The 15,992-nt window shown below is 45.2% G+C and overlaps 1 protein-coding gene across 1 annotated transcript in view; it reads left to right on the top strand.

The window, feature by feature from the left end:
• LOC135057361 (putative neutral ceramidase C) overlaps nucleotides 1-15,992 on the top strand; it is a 167,137-nt gene that overhangs the window by 147,581 nt on the left and 3,564 nt on the right. Inside the window, exons 18-20 of the mRNA XM_063963249.1 lie at nucleotides 3,677-3,772; nucleotides 5,624-5,776; nucleotides 6,635-6,694. Coding sequence (XP_063819319.1) covers nucleotides 3,677-3,772; nucleotides 5,624-5,776; nucleotides 6,635-6,694 — 309 coding nt within the window. The remainder of the gene's footprint in view (nucleotides 1-3,676; nucleotides 3,773-5,623; nucleotides 5,777-6,634; nucleotides 6,695-15,992) is intronic.

Raw genomic sequence — 15,992 nt, forward strand, 5'->3', positions numbered from 1 at the left:
AGACAACCTCACCCTGCGGTAAATCTGCTGATGCGAGCCCGACCACTGTGCGAGCACATCCAATTGAAAAGGACGTGAGTGAAGTCCTCCGAACTGAAGCGCTTCGAAAGCCGCCACTATTGTGTCTAATAGGCGAATGCACAAATGAACCGAGACTGTGCGTGGCTTGAGCACTAATTGTACCAGATGACGAATGACCTCTACTTTCTGTTCGGGTAGGTAAATTCTTTGATTTACCGTATCGAGAATCATGCCTAGGAATTGAAGTCGTTGAGATGGAATCATTCAGGAATTCGCGTAGACAATGGTAGGAAATCAGATTTTCCCCCCCACTTGGTCTGCGATCTATCTCGTTTGGAATCCGACTCCGCCTGTTAGGAACGTAGCCAAAGTGGACGGTATGCGCCACTAGCGAAGCTGAAAACGCAAGAACCAACTGCCAACGTCCAAAGAAGCTGTAGGCAGCAAGAAGTGTAAGGTGGTCTTTATTTAGGGCAAACCTGAACTGGAGTGCCCTGCCACTACAGCCTTGTTACCTCAAAACCCTTACCAAAGCAGGGCGAAGCAACAGCCCTACTGCTGTGAAGGGTACACTCCGATAGGTAGTAAAACACCCAATAATTGTAATTGTCTCTCATTGGAAATCGTTCAGCCTTCGCTGAGAACCTGACGTACTGGCCTGGTGCTATGAGGGCTGGCGGCAAAACGACCGCAACAATCTAACTGAAACAGTAAAAAAAAAAAAAAAAAAAAAAAATTTTTTTCCCCCTCAGGCAGTACATGCCCCCGCATTCCCCTAAAAGAGGACCGGTAAGGGTCTGTCTGTGCAGTTTTTACGCAGAGTACTAACCACTATACGATCACGACAACTTAAACGAGCCAGGTAGGAGACGAACCTACAATCTTGTTATCTGTAGTCAGATGCGTTATACATTGCGCCACTGGCCCAGATTCGTATTTGTCCGACACACTGTGTGACCGACTTTGCAGCGAAGCTGCTTGTTTGACTATGCATTAGACTTAGTGATCATGTACTCCAACCAGTAAGTACACCACGGAAGTAACGTGTGTATTAACCTGCATTACCGTGCATGTGGTTACCAGCAATAGTGAATCTTCCTGTAGAGTCATGCTGTACAAAAAACAATTAATAAATTAAACTCCTAACAACACCCCGCTCCTCCAGATGCTAAGTGTTGTAAAGCAGCAACCTCCGGGAAAGAACCAGGAAGTAACGTTAAAAGAAAATGGTGTCCTACCATGTTTTTTTTTTTTTTTTAACACCTGTTAAACCAGGATCTGAACCAGTGTCCATGCAATCACAATGTTCACTGTGGCCGGAAAGCCTAACCACTTATCTACAGAGCCACCTGTAAAAACAATAAGCAAAGCTGCTGCAGATGAGGCCTGAACTCACCATGTTTGCCGTGCTCAACAGATACTGTTTAATAAGCACTGTGTGCTGATCAATTAGTCTTGCTTACTGCAAAATAGATTTTTAATGTCAGCATATTATATATATATATATATATATATATATATATATCTACACATACATACAACAATGTATATTCACACATACTCAGACCTTAATAAATATATATATATATATTCCATATATGCATACATACACATATAAATTATATACCCATATACAAATATCCAGATATATCCTGATACAGAGGTATAATACATTTTTAGAAGTCTGAAACTAAATGTGACCTCACATAGGCTTAAAACCTGAGATGACTGCTGCTTAACCACAGCTTAGTTAATGGGCCCTATCTAGTGGCCGGCGCCGGGAGCGCACTCTTGGGAGCGGCCTCTGGAGAGCTATCCTGACTGTAAAACCTATGGTAGGTTTATATTGATAGTGTAAGCCCAAACTGAGCTATTTTTAACAGTTTAAACTAGCATGTATTAGTATGCAATCTAGTTGGATCACCAGTTTCCCCCAGATGGCAAAACAATATGCAACATTGCTTAGCTTCCAAGCTCAGATGAGTTTGGGCGTATCCAGAGTGGTGTGGCTGTAGATTAAAATTACCTACAGCACCTTGTACTCCTAGGTGGCTAATCAGGCCCAACACTGCTTAGCTTCCAAAATCAGATGAGATTGGGCGTATCCAGTGTGGTGTGGCCAAGTGAATTAAGCCAAAGCTGCTGCAGGTGAGACCTGAACTCACAATGCTTTGCAGTGCTCCACAGATACTGTTTTATAAGCACCATGTGCTGACCAATTGATATAACATATCTTACTTTACAACAGTGAACAAAGCCAGTATTTGGCTGCCACAGCCATGATTCAGATTTGCAGTCTTTAGGATCATTATAAACAGTTATGAAATAAATAATTAGTAAAAGAAGTGAGTGTATACCCATGTTTTAGACATGGCAGGGAAACTGCTTATTAGTAATTGCTGGTGTCTTACTCATGCAGACAGACAATACAAAAAAAACAAAAAACAAAGACAGACAACTTGCACGACTCAGTAAATAGCACTAAGGTGTCTCTATAAATATATATCTGGCCAAGTGCAGTGCACGCCAGCAATATGCCTGATCCCAAATTCCCCTTAACACCCCTGCGCCTTCAATGGAGGAGAGATGTAACACAGGAAATTCTGGAAATACAACAGGAAACATGGTTAATCTTGTTTTAACAAAGACTTCATAGCCTATTGTAATACATATGCAGCGCTGCTGTATTCCCTTTATCAATAAGAGTTGAATCATGAGATTATATCCAGTGACCCTGACATTTCTGTGTACAGGGAACATCACTGTGGCAGCAAAGTTACTCACTAGGCTAAGGAGCCTGCCCTTTGTCTCTCATTTGTGTGCCCCCCCCCCCGCGCTCCGTGTACCTCGAGGGCCTGGGAGCGCGCTGCATAGAGCCGTGAAGCGGCCTATGCATAAAACCACGTGGCCGACGCGGCTCAGAGCGGCGGGGGAGACAGCTTAAACAGCGGCGCTGGAAGCGGCGGCGGGCGGCTGAAGGCAGCGGCGGGCGGCCACACACACAGTATCCTACACAGCGGGGCGGCAGCATGAGCTGACCGCCCCGTTCAACATACCTGGACCCTGTGGTGAGGGCTATGACGGGGCTTCTCTGTAAGTTCCGTCCAGCCTTTACTGCAGGTTTTAGTCCTGCGCGTGGTAGTGAGGGAGCTCTTTTTTAGAGAGGTCCGACACCCACAGCTGCTATAGCAGCCTTCACTATCCCGGACCCACGCCTATTGGAAGGGGGGAAGGGATGTGGTAAATCGTTGAAAAAAAGAAAAAACTTAGAAAAAATTCTAATGAAATGTGGACAAACTCCACAAGCCTACTAACTGTGTCGAGCACAGAAAAAACACTGAGGTACTCAGGGATATGGAGGGGAGGTGTAGTTTCAAAATTAATTTATTCAGTGCCTACTTCCTGTGGAAGCCGTCCATATCCCAAGAGTACTCCAGTGACCCCTAGTGGATGAAAAAGAAACATCTTTATTGTTGCATGTAATGTGCTTTACTGCAATGTCTGCAATATAAACTTTGTCCTAGAACTATGAATAATCAGATTAGTTCTTAATGTGTGAAAATGAATCAGTAACTGGTAATCTCTGGAATTATAATGACTGGGTTCACCCAACTCCTGATAGCAAGTGAAAGAGCTAATATACTTATCATTACAGGCTCAGCGATACGAAGCTGCATCTACTATTTATGGGCCACACACATTGTCTGCTTACCTGCAGCTGTATAGGGGGCTGGCCAAAGCCATCACAGAGGTACCAGAAAGTGAAACTACTGTAGATGTGTTGTTCTGACCAGTGTAAAGCTGCAATGTATATTCTTTGTGTAGTAACAGCGCACACAGTTACATGAAAGGGCAAATGGTTTTATTTGTGCTAAAGAACAGTACTATTCTCATAGGGTTACTACCTCATCCCTTTAATTCTGGAAACATATTAATAATTACACAGGTTCTGTGGCTGATTAAAACCAGGTGAAATGGAGTCTTGAAGTCAGCCAGCCGCAGAACGGATGTGTCTATGCTTTCTTCGTGATCAGGACCTGGAAGTGACATAAAGAGAGGGCAGGAGAGAACTTCCGCCCTTACAGCACCTAAATGTTTTCTCCATTCTCCGTTCATTTGAGGTTGTTATTTTTTTACTGTGCGCTCCACTCCGCTTCTCTCACCACAGGTTACTATTCCAAATAGTTTGTGACATGGACCCAGGGGCTTATGGGAAAGGTCCTCTCCACGAAGGGAAACTAGACGCTACCGCCACATACTGTAAACTGTGTAATTAATATGTGTCCAGAATTAAAGGGATGAGGTGGTAACCCCATAGTCTCGTCAGAACCGGCCTTAGGCATAGGCAAACTAGGCAAATGCCTAGGGCATTTGGCATGCTTAGGGGCACCAGCAGCTCCTGCTGATTAAAATGATATGCGGCATGTCTATATTCTGTGTGTGACTGCGGCTGTATCTGCATACGAAATGCTACGTTGCGTGTATTCCTGGAAATCACTGTAATGTAGGATTTCGTATGCAGATACAGCTGCAGTCACATAGGCATGCTGCATATCATTTTAATCAGCAGAAGCTGCTTGTGCATCCTAGCCATATAATAATACAAATAATATGCATTTTTATAAACAAAAGGTGCCCGACGTTAGCAGAGCTGACAGCTGACTCATGCCAGGCTTCTCCTGCAGAACTAGCGGCGGTGCTAGGGGGCACTAGCCAAAATCTTGCCTAGGGCATCATATTGGTTAGGGCCGGCTCTGAGTCTCATGATATACTTTTGAGCGTATTATGTTGCAATTTTTTGTGGTGTTGCATTAGATACTTAAAAGCCATGTTTCTTCATGATAAATAATATAAATAACTCAGGGACATGGCTAGAAACTGTGGTATCTATTGCAATATAATTTGACCCTAATATCAAATAAGTCTACTATTTGTCGCCTTTCCTGTGTGACCTTCGAATCACCTGCGTGACCTCTACACAGTTCCAGAATGATCTTGTACACTGTGTAATCACATCTCTGTACAGGACATCTGTGACAATTCCCTCCACCAGTGGTACTCAACCTGCATGCCTATGCACTCTGGGGTGTCATGGGACACTTGCAGGGGTGCCTTGGATTGGTGGTCCAGGACCAATTCAAATTATTTATTGTCAATCTAATAGGTAAAACCAGAGCTGGTGGCTGTCAATCATAAAATATGTGGACAAACACAAGTATCACCACACAACTGAACCGAAGGATGACATATAAACACAATTTACTTCATTTAATATATTTTCTACATTTTTCAATAGGAGTGCCGTGTAAAAATTCTGTTATTCTAGGGCGCTGTGATTCTAAAATGTTTGGCAACCACTGCCCTACACTAAAATCTCATAATATTTACATAATAGGAACAGAGCCCCAGTGTGAACTATCTGTCCCCAGCACTAGTGGGTGTGGCCGGACATGTTGGGGCTTGGTTTCATCCTGTTGTTTGCAGAAGCTGCGCACTGCCTCACCCCCAAAGGGGTGTGGCATGCATCTTTATCAGAAAAGTAGGGCTGAAAAGGTGCAATGAGTACAAGTGGTTTATATACTCATAAAGCATGTCTTTTTAGGCTACCGTGGATAAACTGCCAAGAGGACCACAGCCACCGTTTTTTAATCAATCCCAGCTTTTTACATTCTTGGGTCCCGTTCTTGCAGATAAAGCTCCTGACACCAAAACCTTTGGAGATGTATTGGTTCAGGTTATGCCACAATACCGGCCGGTAAGTAAGAAAAGAAGTTTTATTACTTACTTGATATTAAAACTATAACTTGTTCAGCTTGCAATAGTTAAAAAAAAAAACAGTGACACAAATTAGCCCCATTCTTCTCTGCCCAACCATATATACACCCGTTTGCTCTAGTCTCTTTCTTATTGGGGTCCAAAAATCAGGCATAAAAATAATTTAGATTTTTTTGTTTTCTTCTGTTTGAAGAACAAATTTACCGGCCCGCATATGCATTCATTCTCTCTGCGCAAAGTGACAAAGACATATAGATGCTAAACATATATTCAAATTTAATTTTATCCATCTACCCCTCCTAGGCTGGGTTGTTCTGTGAGAAGGCAATGGGGACATGGATGTACCCAGCAGACAAGTATTATTTGTCAGAACTGTAAGAACCAGCACCCTTACTTTCCTAAAATCAGCCCTGCCACCCATGGCCGTAGAGAGCCAAGTGGGGCCCCGGTAAAGGAAGGTGGGGCATGGCTTAAAAAAGGGGGCGTGATGACACCCTTTACTATTAAAATATTGCATGTTCCACAGTGGGGCGCAATTTTAACACAGGAAGAGCGGGGGCAGAGCACCCGCTTCCAACCTTACTTTATCAGGAAGCGGGTTCCTCCTCTCCGGCCAGCACCGTCTTCCCAGTGATATTTGGGAAGATGATGTTGGCCATTAGAGAGAAGAGATTACTTTATACCTGCCCCCCCTCTCGGCACCACTGCTGCTGCCCTCTATGCTATCATTCAGGTCTGCAACACTGATGTCACTTGTTTCCTCTTTGTAGCTCACAGGGACAATAAATATATTTCACAATCTATGGAGTGAACAATTTTTATATTATGGTATTCACAGGGTGACGTAGCTTCAGTAACCTTTGTTGCGGGAAACCCCAGGAGTTCTGTGACATATATGGTGAGTGTGGCATCTGCGTTCCTCCTTTTTTATCTGTGATATGGGTGAAAAATGTCAAATCATCTAATAAAGAGTCGAGCAGTGACAAGTGGGTGAGAAGTTACCTATAGAAACCAAGCTAGCATTTATCAAGCACATTCTGTATAATTGTAGGTAGAATCTGGTTGATTGCTATGGGCAATACCTCCAGTTGTCCACCTCTCTGCTTTTAGAAAGTTTAATATATTTTCCAATGATCTCTATGGACATTAAAAACAAATTGCTAAAGTTGTTTGCCCCTATTTTTGTTTAAAATCACAATGCCTCGTATGACAAAAAGGGGATGCAGTTAAAATGCCGGCTGTCGTGAACCCGGCATTCAGGAGACCGACGCCGGAATTCCGACAGCTGAAATCCCAACCGCCACCCGGTCTACCAACCAAGTGGGAATAGAACCTGTGGCAACCAAAGCAAGCCACCGGTGCCGAAGTGTGGTGAGCCCGCGAGAGGACTCGCTGCCAGCAGACGGGATGCTGCTGTGGGTATACTGACAGCCGGCATCCCGACTGCTGGTAAATCATACCCTACCCTACAAAAAGACAGCATAGACAAGGAAGCAATATTCCCATGTTCTGATGAGCCATGCTGAGCAGGCCAGGATATATATAAGAGGTGGGAGAGCTCTACATAATGTGTGATGTGAACTGTAAAGTGCGTTGTGCTCCTGCGGATTTTTTTCATTTTAAATGAACTCCAATGACATCTCTTTATAAATAATTCAAGCTTCTGCTACCCATTATCCAGTCTAATCTTATTTAGCAGCATGTCCTCATAAAAGGGAAATACAGTATTTTCTGCACAGGATAATTAATTTAGACTAGTTACCAGTAGTGATGAGCACCGGAAATTTTTCGGGTTTTGTGTTTTGGTTTTGGGTTCGGTTCCGCGGCCGTGTTTTGGGTTCGAACGCGTTTTGGCAAAACCTCACCGAATTTTTTTTGTCGGATTCGGGTGTTTTTTTCAAAAAACCCTAAAAAACAGCTTAAATTATAGAATTTGGGGGTCATTTTGATCCCAAAGTATTATTAACCTCAATAACCATAATTTCCACTCATTTTCAGTCTATTCTGAACACCTCACACCTCACAATATTATTTTTAGTCCTAAAATTTGCACCGAGGTCGCTGGATGGCTAAGCTAAGCGACCCAAGTGGCCGACACAAACACCTGGCCCATCTAGGAGTGGCACTGCAGTGTCACGCAGGATGGCCCTTCCAAAAAACACTCCCCAAACAGCACATGACGCAAAGAAAAAAGAGGCGCAATGAGGTAGCTGTGTGAGTAAGCTAAGCGACCCTAGTGGCCGACACAAACACCTGGCCCATCTAGGAGTGGCACTGCAGTGTCACGCAGGATGGCCCTTCCAAAAAACACTCCCCAAACAGCACATGACGCAAAGAAAAAAAGAGGCGCAATGAGGTAGCTGTGTGAGTAAGCTAAGCGACCCTAGTGGCCGACACAAACACCTGGCCCATCTAGGAGTGGCACTGCAGTGTCACTCAGGATGGCCCTTCCAAAAAACACGCCCCAAACAGCACATGACGCAAAGAAAAAAAGAGGCGCAATGAGGTAGCTGTGTGAGTAAGCTAAGCGACCCTAGTGGCCGACACAAACACCTGGCCCATCTAGGAGTGGCACTGCAGTGTCACGCAGGATGGCCCTTCCAAAAAACACTCCCCAAACAGCACATGACGCAAAGAAAAATGAAAGAAAAAAGAGGTGCAAGATGGAATTGTCCTTGGGCCCTCCCACCCACCCTTATGTTGTATAAACAGGACATGCACACTTTAACCAACCCATCATTTCAGTGACAGGGTCTGCCACACGACTGTGACTGAAATGACGGGTTGGTTGGACCCCCACCAAAAAAGAAGCAATTAATCTCTCCTTGCACAAACTGGCTCTACAGAGGCAAGATGTCCACCTCATCATCATCCTCCGATATATCACCGTGTACATCCCCCTCCTCACAGATTATCAATTCGTCCCCACTGGAATCCACCATCTCAGCTCCCTGTGTACTTTGTGGAGGCAATTGCTGCTGGTCAATGTCTCCACGGAGGAATTGATTATAATTCATTTTAATGAACATCATCTTCTCCACATTTTCTGGATGTAACCTCGTACGCCGATTGCTGACAAGGTGTGCGGCGGCACTAAACACTCTTTCGGAGTACACACTTGTGGGAGGGCAACTTAGGTAGAATAAAGCCAGTTTGTGCAAGGGCCTCCAAATTGCCTCTTTTTCCTGCCAGTATAAGTACGGACTGTCTGACGTGCCTACTTGGATGCGGTCACTCATATAATCCTCCACCATTCTTTCAATGGGGAGAGAATCATATGCAGTGACAGTAGACGACATGTCCGTAATCGTTGTCAGGTCCTTCAGTCCGGACCAGATGTCAGCATCAGCAGTCGCTCCAGACTGCCCTGCATCACCGCCAGCGGGTGGGCTCGGAATTCTGAGCCTTTTCCTCGCACCCCCAGTTGCGGGAGAATGTGAAGGAGGAGATGTTGACAGGTCGCGTTCCGCTTGACTTGACAATTTTGTCACCAGCAGTTCTTTGAACCCCAGCAGACTTGTGTCTGCCGGAAAGAGAGATCCAAGGTAGGTTTTAAATCTAGGATCGAGCACGGTGGCCAAAATGTAGTGCTCTGATTTCAACAGATTGACCACCCGTGAATCCTTGTTAAGCGAATTAAGGGCTCCTTCCACAAGTCCCACATGCCTAGCGGAATCGCTCTGTGTTAGCTCCTCCTTCAATGTCTCCAGCTTCTTCTGCAAAAGCCTGATGAGGGGAATGACCTGACTCAGGCTGGCAGTGTCTGAACTGACTTCACGTGTGGCAAGTTCAAAAGGTTGCAGAACCTTGCACAACGTTGAAATCATTCTCCACTGCGCTTGAGACAGGTGCATTCCACCTCCTATATCGTGCTCAGTTGTATAGGCTTGAATGGCCTTTTGCTGCTCCTCCAACCTCTGGAGCATATAGAGGGTTGAATTCCACCTCGTTACCACTTCTTGCTTCAGATGATGGCAGGGCAGGTTCAGGCGTTTTTGGTGGTGCTCCAGTCTTCTGTACGTGGTGCCTGTACGCCGAAAGTGTCCCGCAATTCTTCTGGCCACCGACAGCATCTCTTGCACGCCCCTCTCGTTTTTTAAATAATTCTGCACCACCAAATTCAAGGTATGTGCAAAACATGGGACGTGCTGGAATTTGCCCAGATTTAATGCACACACAATATTGCTGGCGTTGTCCGATGCCACAAATCCACAGGAGAGTTCAATTGGGGTAAGCCATTCTGCGATGATCTTCCTCAGTTGCCGTAAGAGGTTTTTAGCTGTGTGCGTATTCTGGAAAGCGGTGATACAAAGCGTAGCCTGCCTAGGAAAGAGTTGGCGTTTGCGAGATGCTGCTACTGGTGCCGCCGCTGCTGTTCTTGCGGCGGGAGTCCATACATCTACCCAGTGGGCTGTCACAGTCATATAGTCCTGAGCCTGCCCTGCTCCACTTGTCCACATGTCCGTGGTTAAGTGGACATTGGGTACAACTGCATTTTTTAGGACACTGGTGAGTCTTTTTCTGAGGTCTGTGTACATTTTCGGTATCGCCTGCCTAGAGAAATGGAACCTAGATGGTATTTGGTACCGGGGACACAGTACCTCCAACAAGTCTCTAGTTGCCTCTGCAGTAATGATGGATACCGGAACCACGTTTCTCACCGCCCAGGATGCCAAGGCCTCAGTTATCCGCTTTGCAGCAGGATGACTGCTGTGATATTTCATCTTCCTCGCAAAGGACTGTTGGACAGTCAATTGCTTGGTGGAAGTAGTAAAAGTGGTCTTACGAGTACGACTTCCCCTCTGGGATGACCATCGACTCCCAGCAGCAACAACAGCAGCGCCAGCAGCAGTAGGCGTTACACGCAAGGATGCATCGGAGGAATCCCAGGCAGGAGAGGACTCGTCAGAATTGCCAGTGACATGGCCTGCAGGACTATTGGCATTCCTGGGGAAGGAGGAAATTGACACTGAGGGAGTTGGTGGGGTGGTTTGCGTGAGCTTGGTTACAAGAGGAAGGGATTTACTGGTCAGTGGACTGCTTCCGCTGTCGCCCAAAGTTTTTGAACTTGTCACTGACTTATGATGAATGCGCTGCAGGTGACGTATAAGGGAGGATGTTCCGAGGTGGTTAACGTCCTTACCCCTACTTATTACAGCTTGACAAAGGCAACACACGGCTTGACAAATGTTGTCCGCATTTCTGTTGAAATACTTCCACACCGAAGAGCTGATTTTTTTGGTATTTTCACCAGGCATGTCAATGGCCATATTCCTCCCACGGACAACAGGTGTCTCCCCGGGTGCCTGACTTAAACAAACCACCTCACCATCAGAATCCTCCTGGTCAATTTCCTCCCCAGCGCCAGCAACACCCATATCCTCCTCATCCTGGTGTACTTCAACACTGACATCTTCAATCTGACTATCAGGAACTGGACTGCGGGTGCTCCTTCCAGCACTTGCAGGGGGCGTGCAAATGGTGGAAGGCGCATGCTCTTCACGTCTAGTGTTGGGAAGGTCAGGCATCGCAAACGACACAATTGGACTCTCCTTGTGGATTTGTGATTTCGAAGAACGCACAGTTCTTTGCTGTGCTTTTGCCAGCTTGAGTCTTTTCATTTTTCTAGCGAGAGGCTGAGTGCTTCCATCCTCATGTGAAGCTGAACCACTAGCCATGAACATAGGCCAGGGCCTCACCAGTTCCTTGCCACTCCGTGTGGTAAATGGCATATTGGCAAGTTTACGCTTCTCCTCCGACAATTTTATTTTAGATTTTTGAGTCCTTTTTTTACTGATATTTGGTGTTTTGGATTTTACATGCTCTGTACTATGACATTGGGCATCGGCCTTGGCAGACGACGTTGCTGGCATTTCATCATCTCGGCCATGACTAGTGGCAGCAGCTTCAGCACGAGGTGGAAGTCGATCTTGATCTTTCCCTATTTTTGGAACCTCAACATTTTTGTTCTCCATATTTTAATAGGCACAACTAAAAGGCACCTCAGGTAAACAATGGAGATGGATGGATACTAGTATACTTATGGATGGACGAGCGACTGCCGACACAGAGGTAGCTAGCTACAGCCGTGGACTACCGTACTGCGTCTGCTGCTAATATAGACTGGATGATAATGATATAAAAAAATATATATATATCACTACTGCAGCCGGACAGGTATATATTATATAATGACGGACCTGCTGGACACTGTCAGCACTGCAGACTCCTAAAGTAAGCTACTAGTATCAAGAAGATAGAAAAAAAAACACCACAGGTAGGTGGTATACAATTATGGATGGACGAGCGACTGCCGACACAGAGGTAGCTACAGCCGTGGACTACCGTACTGCATCTGCTGCTAATATAGACTGGATGATAATGATATAAAATATATATATATATATCACTACTGCAGCCGGACAGGTATATATTATATAATGACGGACCTGCTGGACACTGTCAGCTCAGCACTGCAGACTCCTAAAGTAAGCTACTAGTATCAAGAAGATAGAAAAAAAAAAAACACCACGGGTAGGTGGTATACAATTATGGATGGACGAGCGACTGCCGACACAGAGGTAGCTATAGCCGTGGACTACCGTACTGCGTCTGCTGCTAATATAGACTGGATGATAATGATATAAAAAATATATATATATATCACTACTGCAGCCGGACAGGTATATATTATATAATGACGGACCTGCTGGACACTGTCAGCTCAGCACTGCAGACTCCTAAAGTAAGCTACTAGTATCAGGAAGATAGAAAAAAAAAAAAAACACCACGGGTAGGTGGTATACAATTATGGATGGACGAGCGACTGCCGACACAGAGGTAGCTATAGCCGTGGACTACCGTACTGCGTCTGCTGCTAATATAGACTGGATGATAATGAGATAAAAAATATATCACTACTGCAGCCGGACAGGTATATATTATATAATGACGGACCTGCTGGACACTGTCAGCTCAGCACTGCAGACTCCTAAAGTAAGCTACTAGTAGTATCAAGAAGATAGAAAAAAAAAAAACACCACAGGTAGGTGGTATACAATTATGGATGGACGAGCGACTGCCGACACAGAGGTAGCTACAGCCGTGGACTACCGTACTGTGTCTGCTGCTAATATAGACTGGATGATAATGAGATATAAAATATATATATATATCACTACTGCAGCCGGACAGGTATATATTATATCATGACGGACCTGCTGGACACTGTCAGCTCAGCACTGCAGACTCCTAAAGTAAGCTACTAGTAGTATCAAGAAGATAGAAAAAAAACAAAACACCACAGGTAGGTGGTATACAATTATGGATGGACGAGCGACTGCCGACACAGAGGTAGCTACAGCCGTGGACTACCGTACTGCGTCTGCTGCTAATATAGACTGGATGATAATGATATAAAATATATATATATATCACTACTGCAGCCGGACAGGTATATATTATATAATGACGGACCTGCTGGACACTGTCAGCTCAGCACTGCAGACTCCTAAAGTAAGCTACTAGTAGTATCAAGAAGATAGAAAAAAAACAAAACACCACAGGTAGGTGGTATACAATTATGGATGGACGAGCGACTGCCGACACAGAGGTAGCTACAGCCGTGGACTACCGTACTGCGTCTGCTGCTAATATAGACTGGATGATAATGATATAAAAAATATATATATATCACTACTGCAGCCGGACAGGTATATATTATATAATGACGGACCTGCTGGACACTGTCAGCTCAGCACTGCAGACTCCTAAAGTAAGCTACTAGTATCAAGAAGATAGAAAAAAACAAAACACCACGGGTAGGTGGTATACAATTATGGATGGACGAGCGACTGCCGACACAGAGGTAGCTACAGCCGTGGACTACCGTACTGCGTCTGCTGCTAATATAGACTGGATGATAATGATATAAAAATATATATATATATCACTACTGCAGCCGGACAGGTATATATTATATAATGACGGACCTGCTGGACACTGTCAGCAGAATGCGTTTATAGAATAAAAACACCACACGACGAGTGTTTAACTTTTTCAGGCAGACAATCACAATATACTGGTGGTCAGTGGTCACTGGTCAGTCACACTGGCAGTGGCACTCTGGCAGCAAAAGTGTGCACTGTTAAAATATGTACTCCTGCTATAACTGCTCCCCAGTCTCCCCCACAATTAAGCTGTGTGAGCAGTGAGCACTCAGCACAGTCAGATATACAGTATTACATAGATGATGCAGCACACTGAGGGCACACTGAGGCTGAGCACAGATATGGTATGTGACTGTGTCACACTGTGTATCGTTTTTTTTCAGGCAGAGAACGGATTAATTAAACTGGTGGTCACTGGTCACACTATCAGCAAGTAGTACTCCTAATATGCTCCCCAAAATTAGTAAATCAAGTGTCTCTACTACTCTCTAGTCTACTCTAAACGGAGAGGACGCCAGCCACGTCCTCTCCCTATCAATCTCAATGCACGTGTGAAAATGGCGGCGACGCGCGGCTCCTTATATAGAATCCGAGTCTCGCGATAGAATACGAGCCTCGCGAGAATCCGACAGCGGGATGATGACGTTCGGGCGCGCTCGGGTTAACCGAGCAAGGCAGGAAGATCCGAGTCTGCCTCGGACCCGTGTAAAAAGCGTGAAGTTCGGGGGGGTTCGGTTTCCGAGAAACCGAACCCGCTCATCACTAGTTACCAGCCCATCAATATGACAGAACAACATAACAGTAATGTCAGCGCTGGCAGCTGTGCGCGCCCGAATGGAGTAACAATTGAATTGATCCACCGGGCTCCATCTAGTGGCCACCAGCATGCAAAATGCTTGAATTCCCCCCATAGAGGTGAGGAGCAGTGTTAGCCTTTTATTATATAGGATAGTATGACTGCATCTGAATGAGAATAAACCCTTAGAAATGGATTGTTAAATTATAACACCAGTGAGGGTGCTGCCTTGGAGTAACAGGTATCTTAGAGGCCCCAAAGAATAGTATGTGACTCAATCTTGTATTGCACACTAGCGTTCCAATAGTAGCATATCTGTTGGTATTTAACAGCCCATGGAGAAGAACTTGTCTTGTGTACTTAGGGGTCTATTATCACCATCCACATCTGATGATGCGGATGACAGGTGATAAACTCGACCCAACTCGCCCTGCGATAATTGAGTACATCGCATGGATGTATCAATTATCCCATGCAGGCACAAAGTTTGCGTTCAAGCTCTGTCCCTGCGATGCCTCTCCGCAGCATCATCGGGGTATTTTTTTTTAACGTAAAAAATACCCCAATGTTCTGCTGCGCATGCTCCGCCGCTGCCACCGGGTTCCCCCCGTCACGACTAAACCCGCGTGCAAAAGAGCCCCCCCACAACAGATTTTATACTTACCAGTCCAGGAGGCAGTGTCTGCTGCTTCAGGAGGATGCCGGGTGCAGGGTCCTTCGGCAGCGCTCACTGGGGCAGCGGACACCGGCTCCCTGGACAGGTGAGTATGGGTTTTTTTTCCACTTTTTTTCCCCGTTTTTTTAACCAGTGCTCAGCTTGTGTGTGTCCATCGGACTATGATTTCGCCTGAGCTGGCGACATTATCACAGGGCACACTGCTGGAATTTTTTTCATTTTTTTGTTGTTGTTGTAAATTTGGCCACATCGCATTTACCATTATAAGTATGGGGAATGTGATCTGGGTTACTAAAAAATGGACAATTAAAGGGTTTGGAGCAGTTTTTCATGAAACGTGCTCCAAATGTCCTTTAATACATTCAGGCGATACTAAAATAATGTGAAAAAGGTGTGAAAACACCCTTTTTAACATTATTTTAGTAAAAATAATGTTAATAAATGGGCATCTAAGGGAGTCATTCCAAGTTGATTGCTCGCTAGCAACTTTTTGCAGCGCTGCAATCAGGTTAAATCTCAGCAAAACTGCACATGCATATGCACCGCAATGCGCAGGCGCGTTGTACAGTTACAAAGAAGATCGTGCTGGGCAATGGATTTAACAAAGAATCCATTCGCACAGCCGATCGCAAGGTAATTGACAGAAAGAGGGCATTTGTGGGTATCAACTGACTGTTTTCTGGGAGTGTTTGGAAAAATGCAGGCATGTCCAAGCGTTTGCAGGGCGGTTGTCTGACGTCAATTCTGGGACCAAAAAGACTGAAGTGATCGCAGC

Source organism: Pseudophryne corroboree, chromosome 3 (genome assembly GCF_028390025.1).
Source record: "Pseudophryne corroboree isolate aPseCor3 chromosome 3, aPseCor3.hap2, whole genome shotgun sequence".
Classification (NCBI taxonomy): domain Eukaryota; kingdom Metazoa; phylum Chordata; class Amphibia; order Anura; family Myobatrachidae; genus Pseudophryne; species Pseudophryne corroboree.